Source organism: Sorex araneus, chromosome 4, assembly GCF_027595985.1.
Source record: "Sorex araneus isolate mSorAra2 chromosome 4, mSorAra2.pri, whole genome shotgun sequence".
Lineage (NCBI taxonomy): Eukaryota > Metazoa > Chordata > Mammalia > Eulipotyphla > Soricidae > Sorex > Sorex araneus.
Window position 1 is genome coordinate 204,697,387 of NC_073305.1, and position 13,125 is coordinate 204,710,511.

The 13,125-nt window shown below is 59.4% G+C and overlaps 1 protein-coding gene across 3 annotated transcripts; it reads left to right on the top strand.

Moving 5' to 3' along the window:
- The first annotated feature begins 275 nt into the window (after positions 1-275).
- On the top strand, positions 276-12,259 carry PRSS36 (serine protease 36). Of its 3 annotated transcripts, none has more exons than XM_004615900.2 (15): positions 276-312; positions 730-765; positions 895-930; positions 1,165-1,327; positions 1,611-1,891; positions 5,930-6,096; positions 8,720-8,969; positions 9,080-9,209; positions 9,494-9,750; positions 9,837-10,000; positions 10,548-10,785; positions 10,895-11,036; positions 11,265-11,530; positions 11,605-11,726; positions 11,900-12,259. In XM_004615900.2, the coding sequence occupies exons 1-15, from the start codon at positions 276-278 to the stop codon at positions 12,176-12,178; spliced, it is 2,568 nt and encodes an 855-aa protein (XP_004615957.1). In that variant the 3' UTR covers positions 12,179-12,259. The 3 variants fall into 3 exon arrangements, with proteins under 3 accessions (XP_004615957.1, XP_004615958.1, XP_004615959.1); XM_004615901.2 differs by having other exon boundaries at positions 9,837-9,985; XM_004615902.2 differs by lacking the exon at positions 11,605-11,726 and having other exon boundaries at positions 11,265-11,343.
- Positions 12,260-13,125: the final 866 nt, after the last annotated feature.

Genomic DNA, 13,125 nt, shown 5'->3' on the forward strand with positions numbered 1-13,125 from the left:
CACAAGTTCCCTGCTCACCCCCAAGGTGCCCTGAGGGAGGACAGCTGCCTCTGGTGTCCAGAGATGTGACGGGTGCGCCGGGCTCTGGGTGGGGCCATCTGCCTCCCTACTTCCCCCTTCCAGCTTCAGAGCCTCTCGGATTCCCGGATGGGCTCCAGCCAGGGAGGGTGGGGCATCTGGGGACCATCAGAACCCCACTGGCTCTGAGGCAGACGCAGAGCGGCTGTGCGGGGTCCCACTTCCCTCCGCCTCGGCTCCAGCTGGGTCCACGAGCCATGTCCCAGCTCCTGGTCCTCCCACTTGTGATGCTCGGTACCTCCGGGGACAGGGGCGGGCTCCGGGGACAAAGTGTGTGGGGCCTCGCTGCTTCAAAGCAGGACATTTGGGTTCTGCCTGGGAGTGGGGTGTCAGAGGAGGAAAGAGAGAAGGAGATCAGAAGGAAGGGTGACACGGGCTGCAGAGATGCTACAGGGGGTGTTTGCCTGGCCTGTGGCCCACCCAGGCTCCATCCCCGGTACCCCAGGTGGTTCCCGGAGCCTGTCAGGAATGATTCCTGAGCATCGCTGGGTGTGCCCCAAAAACAAGCCAGAAGGAAGGAAGGGTGAGGTGTCAGGAGGGAGAGGAAGCCAGAGAGAGAGAGAAGCAAGAGCAGCTGTAAAGTGGGGAGGGGTCCCTCGAGGACCCAGCCCTAGTGCCACTCACCATCATCCCCCCACCTGCTCCTTCCAGCCATGAACCTGAACCTAGGAGCCTTCCAGGAAGCAGGTAAGGCAGCCGCGGTGCGGGAGTCCCTAAGGAGGGAAGAGAGACAGAAGGCGGGTGGAGAGTGGAAACGGGCTGGGGGGGCAAGGGGGGTTCACCAGTATCTTCCTTCCTATACCCTCTGCCTGCCAGCTTTTGGTCCTACTCAAGAAGAGCCTGGAGATCTCGGTAAGGGGGGGGGGGGTCCTCAGATCTTGAAGGGGTGAAGGCTGGCTGGGTGCTGAGAGGGACCCTTCTAGAAGGGACCAGAAATTTAGAAGTGCCTGAATCTTCTGTTCACTGTTCAGGGGTGGGAACGGAAGCCCGCTGGGGGAAAAGGCTGTGCCCTGGTGCCTCCGGGTGGGCTCCGATTTTCATGGTCCCTCCCCCCCCCCCCGCCCCCCCTACCCCGCCTCACTGCAGACTGCGGTCACCCTGAGCCCTCTGCCCGCATCATGGGGGGCTCAGACGCACAGCCGCACACGTGGCCCTGGCAGGTGAGCCTGTATCACAGGGGAGGGCACGTGTGCGGGGGCTCCCTCATCGCCCCCTCCTGGGTGCTCTCGGCTGCCCACTGTTTTGTGGAGTGAGTATCAACCTTCGTTCACCCCCTTTCCCTCAAGCCCGCCACGCAGGCTGACCCCACGCCCCCCGTGTCTCCCCACCCTCCGGCCCATGGGCTCCGGGTCCTGGGGGGGGGGGTAGTGGGGCTGACCGGGCTCCTCACTTGGCCGGTATCGGGGGTCTGCATTCCGTCTTTCCCCATCTGCGCCTTCTCCATCTCGACCTCCGTGGCCCCGGCCCGTCCTCCCCTGGGCTCGAACCCCCTCCACAGGGCTACCCTAACCTCCCGCCCGGCCTCGGCGCAGGAACGGGACCTTGGAGCCCGCGGCCGAGTGGTCCGTGGTGCTGGGCGTGCACTCCCAGGACGGGCCCCTGGACGGCGTGCACGTGCGCGCCGTGGCCTCCATCCTGGTGCCCGACAGCTACAGCAGCGTGGAGCGCGGCGCCGACGTGGCCCTCCTGCGCCTGGCCGCGCCCGCCGTGCTCGGCGCCGCCGTGCGCCCCGTCTGCCTGCCCCGCGCCTCGCACCGCTTCGCGCACGGCACCAGCTGCTGGGCCACGGGCTGGGGGAACGTCCAGGAGGCGGGTGAGTGACGGGCAGCGGGTGGGCGCGCTAGACGCGGGGTCCTCCCGCAGGGACCTGAGGGCGTGTCCGGGGAGCTGGGCCCGGGGATGCGAGGAGGAGGAGGCGAAGTCGAGGGCAGGGCTTCGCTGCATCTCTCCATCTCTTTCACTCCCCGACTCAGGATAGAGCTTAGGTTCGACGGCTGGGGCGCTAGTACGGCAGGGTAGGGCGTTTGTCTCGCTCGCGGTCAATCCAGGTTCGATCCTCAGCACCCCAGATAGCTCCGCGAGACTGCCAAGGAGTGATCCCTGAACCCAGAGCCTAGGGAAGCCATTCTAAATCATTCCATTACCCCTCTTCACCTTTTCTTCCCACTTTTCCTCTTTCTCTTTTCTCCTTCCCCGCCCCACCCCCCTCTCTCTGGGGGCCACACCCAGCTTTGCTCAGGGTTTACCCCTGGATTTATGTTCAGGGATCACTCCTGGCAGGCTCAGGGGATCGTATGGGGGGCTGGAGATTGCACCTGAGTCTGCCTCGTGCAAGGCAAACATCCTGCCCTCTGGACTATCTCTCTGGCCCCATCTTCCAGCTTTTGTCTTTGCTGGATTTAGGGTACAACGAGCGTTCCCATCCCAACCCTGCTCTGCAAAAGCACTTCGCGACTTGCTTTTCTGAAAACCTGAGCGTGGAGCTGTTGGGTGATCATATGAGAGAAATCTGTGAAGTTTATGGCAAAGTGCCCGGCACAGGGGTGCTTAATGCATTTAAGTACTTTTTTTTACCCTTGTGTTAAGTCTACAGTAGGCCACAGGCATCTACAACAGGCATTCAGGCATTCAGCCAATGCCAGTTTCTGCCCTCCTTTCTCGCCTTCCTGCTCTCCCCTCCCCACTCCCCCCTCCCCTCCACCTGCCTTCTCACCATTTGCCTTCATTGGTCAATCTCATCCAACAGATATCTCCTGTGTTGGGAGATGTTAGGGTCACACCCTGTGGTGCTTGGGATTTGCTCCTGGCTCTGTGCTCAGGGATCATTCCAGGCAGTGCTGCGGGGGGGGGGGGTCATTATGCAGTGCCGGGAATCTTACTGGGGTTGGCTGCATGCAAGGTAAATGCCTAAATCCCTGTGCTATCTCTCCAGCTCACAACAGAAATTCCATGAGCACCTCCTTGGCTCGGGCACTAAGTTAGATATTAGACACACCAATGAACATAGCAATAAAAATCCTGCCTTCTGGGGGCTGGAGCAATAGCACAGTGGGTAGGGCATTTGCCTTGCACGCAACCGACCCCAGTTCGATCCCCGGCACCCCATATGGTCACCCAGGTACCACCAGGAATAATTCCTGAGTGCAAAGCCAGGAGTAACCCCTGAGCATTGCTGGGTGTGACCCAAAAAGAAAAAAAAAATCCTTCCTTCTCTGGCAGGTAGATAAAGGATAAATAAATTCAATAATTAAGCACTTATGTTAGAAAGTATGGGGTGGGAGTAGGGCACTTTTCCATGTCCATGTTAGCGGGGCCCACAGTTCACCTCGGTCTGCTGCGATCATACCTGGGCAGTGCTGGGGGCTGGGAAGATGGCACTTCAGCAGAAGCCACTGCCTCTGCCTGCAGGGGCTGTGCCAGGGCAGGAGGGGACAAGGAAGCTCATGCTGAACAACGAGGAAATTCATGGACCCACCCGAAGATGGAGAGATCAATCCATAAATAGATCCATCTAGTTATTGGGGCCTGGAGCGATAGCACAGCAGGCAGGGCGTTTGCCTTGCATGCGGCCGATCTGGGTTCGATTCCCAGCTTCCCATATGGTTCCCTGAGCACTGCCAGGAATCATTCCTGAGTGCAGAGCCAGGAGCAACTCCTGTGCATCACCAGGTATGACCCAAAAAGCCCCCCCCCCAAAAAAAACAAAAAAAACCTAGATATGGATGGGTCTAGGTCATCCTGGCAGTGGGTGGCCAGAGCGGATTTCTGGGGAGATTGTTGGTGTTTGGGTCACATCTTGCTGTGCTCAGGACTTACTCCTAGCTCTGGGCTTAGAGATCACTCCTGTCAGGTTTGGGGACCATATCAGGTGCCAGGGGTTGAACCCAGGTCTCTGCATGCAAGGAAAGCACCTTCCTCTGTATAATCGCTCCGGCCGCTTCTAGGGAGGTTTTGTGGAAGGGTATAAATTGGCATTACAGGAAGGCAGGGGGCTTGGGGGGGTCCTTCTAGGGACTGAAAGGAGGCACAGTCATTAGAGCAGTGCCAGCAGGGTCCCTGGTTGACTCTCAAATACAGCCTCCCTTCACCAGTCTCAGAGGAGCAGGTGGCGGGGCAGGAGGCCAGGCTGTTCCATGCTCCCTCACCCCTTCCGGATTCCGAGACTCCATCAAAGCCCTTCAGGAAGGCCTCTGGCCCCAGGTGTACACAGTGGAATTCACTGACCTTTAAAGCGTCCCTCTGTGGGGCTGGAGAGATAGTCCAGTGGGTAAGGAGCTTGACTTGCATGCACCCAATCCAGGCTCAATCCCCGGCATCGCACATGGTCCCCCAAGCACCACCAGCAGTAATTCCTGAGTGCAGAACCAGGAGTGACCCCTGAGCATTGCCAGGTGTGATTAAAAAAAAAAAAAAAACCTAAAAAGAGGGGCTGGAGCGATAGCACAGTGGGTAGGATGTTTGCCTTGCACGCGGTCGACCTGGGTTCGATTCCCAGAATCCCATATGGTCCCTGAGCATCGCCAGGAGTGATTCCTGAGTGCAGAGCCAGGAGTAACCCTTGTGCATCACCAGGTGTGACCCAAAAAGCAAAAAAAAAAAAAAAAAAAAAAACCACAAAAACTAAAAAGATAAATAAATGCCCCTCTGGAAGCACCCACACAGGCTGTTTAGAGACAGAGGCAGGAAGCTGGGCCTGTCATCTGGGTCTAAGTGGCATCTCCTGAACGAGGGAAGTTGCCAGGAAAATGCCAGAGTCACAGTGAGGTTACCGGACTTGGGGAGTTATTGGGAAAGGGAAGTTGATTTTTGTTGTTGTTGTTTTGGGGGTCACACTCAGTGATGCTCAGGGGCACTCCTGGTTCTACAGTCAGGAATTACTCCTGGTGGTGCTCAAGGGACCACATAGGGTGCCGAGGATCGAACATATATTGGGCACGGGCAGAAGGCAAGTGCCCTCCCCACTGTACTATCACTCCAGCCCCAGGAAAGGAGAAGCTGGGACAGGGGTCAGGGACAACACCCAGATTCTCTGTCCAGTAGGCAGATTCTCTGCTCGTACAGGGCCCAGCCAGTCTACACAGTGGCATCTTTATTGAAAAGTGCCCTCTCGGGGCTGGAGCGGTAGCACAGCGGGTAGGGCGTTTGCCTTGCATGTGGCCGACCTGGGTTTGATTCCTAGCATCCCATATGGCCCCCTGAGTACCACCAGGAGTGATTCTTGAGTGCAGAGCCAGGAGTAACCCCTGAGCATTGCCGGGTGTGACCCCCACCCCACCAAAAATAAAAAAGCAGAAAAATGTCCTCTCTCATGGTGATTCAAAAGCAAAAACAAATTGCTTTTGGGGCTGGAGAGATAGCACAGCAGTTAGGGCGTTTACCTTGCACGCGGCCGACCTGGGTTCGATTCCCAGCATCCCATATGGTCCCCCGAGCACCTCCAAGAGTAAGTCCTGAGTGCAGAGGCAGGAGTAACCCCTGAGCATTGCCGGGTGTGACCCAAAAAGCAAATTAATTAATTAATTAATTAATTAAAAAACAGAAAAAGAAAGGTGCCCTCTTGGCCCCACATGGCCCGCGTTGGTGCTATGCCATCATGGCTCTATGCAGCAGGCACCCTTTGATGCCCAGGCACCGCTGCCCCATGCGCACCGCCCATGGCAGGTAGGAGGAAGAGTAGAGCAATAGGAAAAGGTGAACACCAGCCTTGCGTGGACATGGCGGAGGTGACAGGGCATCTAAGAGAGCTGTCTGGGAGACAGCTAGAGGGGACAAAGCTGGGCCCCGAGGGATGGGGGGGTGGAGGGAATGCTCTGGGCCTGCCGCTCGGCATCTGCTCTCTGGTCCCGCACAGACCCTCTGCCTCTGCCCTGGGTGCTACAAGAAGTGGAGCTAAAGCTGCTTGGCGAGGCGGCCTGTCAGTGTCTCTACAGCCGGCCAGGACCCTTCAACCTGACTTTCCAGCTGCTGCCGGGGATGCTGTGTGCCGGCTATCCAGAGGGCCGCAGGGACACGTGCCAGGTGAGGGCGGAGAGGGCTGCACACCCACCCGGCAGGCCTCCACAGCCCCGGGCAGCAAGGAGAACCGTGGGAAATAGGGCTCATTTCCCACATTTCTCTGCGACTCGTCTGCAAAAGGGAGGGCAAGATTGTCACGGAGGGGATTGATGTCGAGATGACAAATGGAGAGGGGGCCGGAGAGATAGTACAGTGGGGAGAGTGCCTGCCTCACACATGGCGGACCTGGGTTCGATCACCGGCATCCCACATGGTTCCCTGAGCACCACCAGGAGTGATTCCTGAGTGCAGAGCCAGGAGCAACCCCTGGGCAGCAGCATCACTAGGTGTGACCCAAAAGAATCGAAACAAACAAACAAAAGGCAGTGTGGTGCAGAGGTACCTGCCAGGCTCCAGAAGTCTGACAGAGGTCCAATACTGCCATCTATATGCTATCCGGCCACGGTTACGTAATGTCCTTTGTTCTTTTTTGGGTTTTTTTTGGTTTTGTTTGTTTTTTGTGTTTCTCTTTTTTTTTTTTCTTTTTGGGTCACACCCAGCGATGCTCAGGGGGTTACTCCTGGCTTTGCACTCAGGAATTACTCCTGGCAGTGCTTGGGGGACCATATGGGATGCCGGGGATCAAACCCGGGTTGGCCACGTGCAAGGCAAACGCCCTACCCACTGTGCTATCGCTCCGGCCCCATTCTCTCTTTTTTTTTTTTGGGGGGGATCACACTTGGCAATGCACAGGAGTTACTCCTGACTCTGCACTCAGAAATTATCCCTGGCGGTGCTCAGGGGACCATATGGGATGCTGGGAATCGAATCCAGGTCGATCGCGTGCAAGGCAAACGCCCTACCTGCTGTGCTATCGCTCCAGCCCCCCGCTTTTTGACAAGTTATTTAACCTCCCTATGTTTGAACCTCCTATTTTTTCATGGGTTTGTTTTTGACAAGTCATTTAACCTCTCTGTGTTCATCTGGAGAATGGAAATGATAGTATTACCTACCTCACCCGGCAGTTCTGATGATTAAGTGAATTTGTGTATTTAAAAGCACTTAGGAAGTGTGTCTGGTCCTTAATAAGAGTTAAATTAGTATTTAATATTTTTGTTGTCATTATTATTTTTTTTCTTTTTTTTTTGGGTCACACCTGGCGATGCACAGGGGTCATTCCTGGTTCTGCACTCAGGAATTACCCCTGGCGGTGCTCAGGGGACCATATGGGATGCTGGGAATCGAACCCGGGTCGGCCGCAGTGCAAGGCAAATACCCTACCCGCTGTGCTATTGCTTCAGCCCTGTTGTCATTATTATTATTGCACATCTCAGTCACTGTTATTTAGTGGAAAGTCAGGATTATCTTTAATACATTAATTATGGGAGTCAGAGCGATGGTGTCGCAGGTAGGGCGCTTGCCTTGCACACAGCTGACCCGCCCAGAGCTTGCCAGGGTCCCTGAGTGAAAGCCAGGGCTGAGCCCTGGGCACTGCCAGCTGTGCCCCCCACCAAAAAAAAAATTAGTTCTTCATTGAAAAGAATTTTTCAAATAGTCTGTTGAAAGCCAAAACATATTTTAACCATTCCCCCCACACACAACCTTCCTCAAGTGGCATACACACAACACTCTATGACTGCATGTTTAGAGATACCTGCCGTGTTTCTGGATTATAACGTTCTCGTAGATCTGAGTCTAGATACACTGTAAGCGTATCAGTGAGGCCTTGCAGAACCGTTTAGAGCACAGGCCAGGGCGACCAGGGCTGCTGGGCACGCCCGGCATTCACAGAGGCCCGATTTCAATCCCCAGCACCTCATGGTCCCCCAAACACAGCTGAGAAGAGCTTCGCAAATATGAACAGGTACCACCCCAGTATGCACATCTGTCAGCACCCACAGTCGCCCCATGGAGGGCCTTGAAAGACAGAGCACCTCACAGGGGAGACTCTTCACTGTCTTCCAAATGCTGCTCCATGCCCACCTCTGTCCCGCTCTCCGTGGGGGCCAGGAAGATAGTACAGTGGGTAGAGCGTTTGCCTTGCACGTGGCTGACCCGAGCTTGATAGCTGGCATTCCGTATGGTCCCCGCACAGCCAAGGAGTGATGTCAGAGTGCAGAGCCAGAAGGAACCCCTGAGCATCACTGGGTATGCCCACCCCCCCCAAAAAAAAGAACAAAACCCTGCCCTCCATCCCCCACCCAGGCCCCCTTGTATGTATGTATATGCCTCGTCCTTGAATCTAGACTCTTCTTCACCTCTTTCTTCTTCTTTTCTTCAGTGTTGGGGTTGAGCTCAGGCCTCACACAGAGCGAGCATGTGCTCCAGCACGGAGCGCATCCCTGCCTAGTTTCCGAGTCAGCCTCTCTGGGTCAGCTTCTTCCTCTTCCATGCTGGCTCCGAAGGAAGCTTGCAAGCTCCTTGCATGCCTTTATGCTGTAGCTTGGTGCTCCTGGCTTTGGCTCGTCTTCCCTTTCTGCCTTATAACACTCTTCTATTTCGAGTTGCAGGGACCACAGATGACCTGGTGCACTCAAGGCACGTTTCTCAGAAAAGGTGGCTGTGTGTTGGGCCAAGACAAAGAGGTGCAGAATCTTTCGGAGGTGGCCGGGGACTTCTCCCCCGACACTGAGTCGTCTTTCATCAGGGAGACTCTGGGGGGCCCCTGGTCTGTGAGGAAGGCGGCCGATGGTTTCAGGCGGGAATCACCAGCTTTGGCTTCGGCTGTGGACGGAGGAACCGCCCAGGGGTCTTCACTGCTGTGGCCTCCTATGAGAGATGGATCCGGGAACAGGTGATGGGCTCGGAGACTGGGCCTGCCTTTCCCCCCCAGTCCCCAGAGTCCCAGTCAGGCCCCCAGGAACCCACAGATGAAAACTGTACCATCGCCCTGCCAGGTGAGGGGCGGCCCCGGGATGTGAGCCAGATACGGGAGACCTGAGACGGGACGGGCGGTGCTGGGCGTTCAGGCCCCTCCTGACCCACGCCCCTCGCCCCCCCCCCCCAGAATGCGGGAAGGCCCCGCGACCAGGAGCCTGGCCCTGGGAGGCTCAGGTGACGGTGCCAGGATCCAGACCCTGCCATGGGGCGCTGGTGTCTGAAAGCTGGGTCTTGGCCCCGGCCAGCTGCTTTCCGGAGTGAGTGGACACTCGCGTCTCTAGCAGACTGTTGGCTCTCCCGGCTCAGCCCGATACAGGACCTGGCCCCAGGCCTTGGTGTGGGCGGTGGGCCCCATAGGGGTGGGGTACCACCCATGGGTGCAGCTCATACAGCAGGGTCCTAGCCTTGGGGGGGAGGGGGTGAATAAAGGGGGGTCTAAGTTTGAGCCAGGGCGCAGGGCTGCATTCTGGAGGCCAGGAATCCACTCCGGGCTGGGCAGGTGCAGAATCCGCCCCACACCTCCAGCCTCTCGGTCCCGCAGTCCCATCAGCCCAGACCGCCGGCCCCGGGAGCTGGACGACTGGCGCGTGCTGCTGCCCTCGCGGCGGGACGCGGAGCGGGTGGCGCGGCTGGTGCGGCACGAGAACGCCTCGTGGGACGACGCCGCCGACCTGGCGCTGCTGCAGCTGCGCGCGCCCGTCAACCTGAGCGCGGCGCCGCGGCCCGTGTGCCTGCCCTACCCCGAGCACTACTTCCTGCCCGGGAGCCGCTGCCGCCTGGCGCGCTGGGGCCGCGGCGGTGAGAGGCCTCCCGTCGGCGGGGCCGGGCGGCGGCGGCGGGCCCCCCCCCTCCCCCTGGATGACCAGTTTCCCTTCGGCCCCCAGAAGCCGCGCCCGGCCCGAGCTCACAGCTGGAGGCCGAGCTGCTGGACAGCTGGTGGTGTCACTGCCTGTATGGCCGCCAGGGGGCGTCGGTGCCGCTGCCCGGAGACCCGCCGCACGCGCTGTGTCCCGCCTACCAGGAGGAGGAAGAGGCGGGGCGCTGCTGGGTGCGCGGAGGCGGGGCGAGGCGCCGGGGCGGGGCGAGGTGCCGGGGCGGGGCGAGGCGCCGGGGCGGGGCGGGGCTTCGGCCGTCCCTGGGCGGTGTTTTCTTGTTACCCACCTTAGTTGATGGTTTAAAGAGAATTTTACAGGTAGAATATTTGCCACGCATAGGCGCAAGCCCTGAGTTCGATCCCCAACACCACAAAAATATTAAGAGGAGCTTTATTTTTATTTCCTGGGGCTTGGGGGTGAGGGGTGTTGGGTCACACACCTTGATGCTCAGGGGCTATTCCCGGCTCAGTGCTCGGGAGTAATTTCCTGGCAGTGTTCTGGGGAGCTTATGTGACGCCGTGAATTTGAATGGTGTGTGGCCTGCTAGGCAAGCGCCATACCCTCTGTACTGTCTCTCCAACCCCTGGCGTAATCTCCTGTTCAGATCAGTACCCCGGTCTGGAGGTGGGAGTGATGTCCAGACAGTGGGTGAGGGCATCCGGGAAAGGCCCAAGGCTTCGGTCACCCTGTCACCAGTTCTCTCACTGTCTCTCGCTGCAGAACCTGTCGCGGTGGAGCCTTGTGTGCAGGGAGGAGGGGACCTGGTTCCTGGCTGGGGTCGGACCTTTGCCCCAGGGCTGCCTCCGGCCCCGAGCCTTCTCCCCGCTGCAGACCCACGGCCCGTGGATTGCCCGTGTGACCCGGGGAGCATACCTGGAAGACCAGCTGGCCTGGAATTGGGGCGCTGAGTGGGAGAAGACTGAGGAAGAGACTTGTCCCCCACACATAGAGCAGGGGGGTGAGGAAGGAACCTTTGGGACCAAGTTTCTGGGGGTGCGGAGATCCATGATGAGGCTTCGGGGGAAGGCTGTGGGGTCTCTGCTGACGTGGTCGCCTCTTTTCCCCAGCCTGCGGCCTGCGGCCAGAGCCTGCTTCAAAGCGGGGACTGTGGCCCTGGCTGGCAGAGGTGCACGTGGCTGGTGACCGAGTCTGCACAGGGATCCTTGTGGCACCAGGCTGGGTCCTGGCAGCCACTCACTGTGTCCTCAGGTGGGTCCCACCCGTCTCCTGGGCAGGAGGGGGAGAGGAGGTCTGGGGACTCCTAAGGTCACGAGCCGCCCCAGGACCGGGAGAGCCCTGAGGAGGAGAGAGGTGAGGGAGGGTGTCATGGGGGAGTGTAGTGTGGAAGAGGGTGGCATGGAAGACAGTGGTGTGGCGCCCTGATGCACAGGCCTGGGGACAGTGGGGGGCAGACCTGACCCTGACTTGTTCCCACAGGCTGGGCACCACGGCAGTGCCCTACATTGAAGTGTACCTGGGCCGGGCAGGGGCCAGCCCCCTCCCTTGGGGCCACCAGGTGTCCCGCTCGGTCATCAGCATCCGCCTGCCCCGCCACCTGGGCTTCCGGCCCCCCCTGGCCCTCCTGGAGCTCAGCTCTCGGGTGGAGCCCTCCCCATCAGCCTTGCCTGTGTGCCTTCACTCCAGCGGGGTCCCCCTGGGGGCCAGCTGCTGGGTGCTGGGCTGGAAGAACCCCCGGGACCGAGGTGAGAACTCAGGCCCTGAGGATGAGCAGTGCCGGCGGCAGAGCCCCTGGGACCACCTACTTTCCTCCCTCTAGTGCCCGTGGCGGCCGCCGTCTCCATACTGACCCCGCAACTCTGCCACTGCCTGTACCAGGGCATTCTGCCCCCAGGGACGCTGTGTGTTCAGTACACGGAGGGACAGGAGGACAGGTGTGAGGTACCTGGCCTGGGCCTCCCCCTGCAGGGAGGGGAGAGGCAGTGTGGGGTCGGGAATCGGGGTGCTGCCTGGCTAGCCCCGGAGAGAGACCAGGGGTCAGGACGCCTCAGAGAAGGGGCAGCAGGCCCAGCAGGCAGGTAACGCCCTTTGGGCCTGGACTCTTAATTCCGCAGGTGACCTCAGCCCCTCCCCTCCTGTGCCAAACTGAGGGGGGCCCCTGGGCCCTGGTGGGCATGGCTGTGCGAGGGAGCAGGGAGCTGTTTGCTGCTGTGGGCCCGGAAGAGGCCTGGATCTCTCAGACAGTCGGGGAGGCCCATTTCCTGCCTCCGAGTGGCTTCCCCCACTGGACCCCAGAAAGCAGTGACCTCTGCTCCCCAGAATTGGCGAGGGCCTCGGGCTCCCCTCGCGCTGCTCTCTTCCTCCTGCTTCTGACCCCCCTGATCCAGAGCTGAGGAGTCGCCCCTTCTCACGTCCTTCCCGCCCAGTGCGGCTGGAATGTGGCCGGACCGGCTCTCTCCTTCCTTGCGAGGCTGGCGCACCCCACCCACCAGCAGGCTGCAGTCTTCGACTTGGAATCCAAGGGAGCAAGAGGGAGCGGATAATAAAGGCGTAAACACAGACACGTGGCCTGGTGGCATATGGGGGCACTGCGGGGTTGGGGGAGCCCAGTGGGTAGGGCCCCTCCCTCCTGAACTCTGACTCAGGTCTTGGGCTCCCAGGAAATGTGTCCCTGATAACGTGGCAGCTGTCCCTCATTCCTGCCCTGGGGCACAGGAGGCAGGAGGTGGGTGTGTGTCACCTCCCCGAGGGTCAGCCCCCAGCACCTGCTGGACACCTCTGGGCATGTAAGGAGGCCCTAGCAAGGTCTGAGGTGAGGGTCCAAGGAGATTTTCTGCATCGAGGAATCCAGGGAGTGTCCACCGTAATCTGCACACCCGGTGATGGACACCCCAAAGAGGCCCTTCAATGTCCAGCACCCGCATTGTGCCCTCAGGGCTCCGCTCCCAGTACCCTCCAGGGCCCATTTCTTTGGTTCTTCCGTCCCTGGCAGGCACCCCATTAGAGGTACACCCACACCCCACCACCTCTGGGCATGGCTCCCCAAGTCCCCACAGCAGGGGGCTGAGAGCTGAGGGTCACCAGGGGACTGCTCTGACTGTGCTCAGACAGGGTCCTAGAGTGGCGAGGTTGGAGAACAGAAGAGGAGCACATGGACACCAGGAAGGGGGGTCCTTGAGGCGGAGGCCATCTGAGGAGGACAGCAGAGGGGACATCTCTGGGTGCAGGCAATTGTGGAGGGGGGAAGCTGGGAGTTTAGGAGAGAGGCTGAGAATCCGCTCAGGGGACCTAGAGAGTCCCCTGAACCTCCAATTCCACGGACACGACCCTACACCCCAAC

What these genes read in the sequence shown, in the direction of transcription:
- PRSS36 (XM_004615900.2), top strand. Translation starts at nt 276, where the DNA reads ATGTCCCAGCTCCTGGTCCTCCCACTTGTGATGCTCG. An exon ending in CCTCCCACTTGTGATGCTCG is followed by an intron (nt 313 to 729) that starts GTACCTCCGGGG and finishes TGCTCCTTCCAG; the next exon opens with CCATGAACCTGAACCTAGGA. An exon ending in CCGGCCAGCTGCTTTCCGGA is followed by an intron (nt 9,210 to 9,493) that starts GTGAGTGGACAC and finishes TCGGTCCCGCAG; the next exon opens with TCCCATCAGCCCAGACCGCC.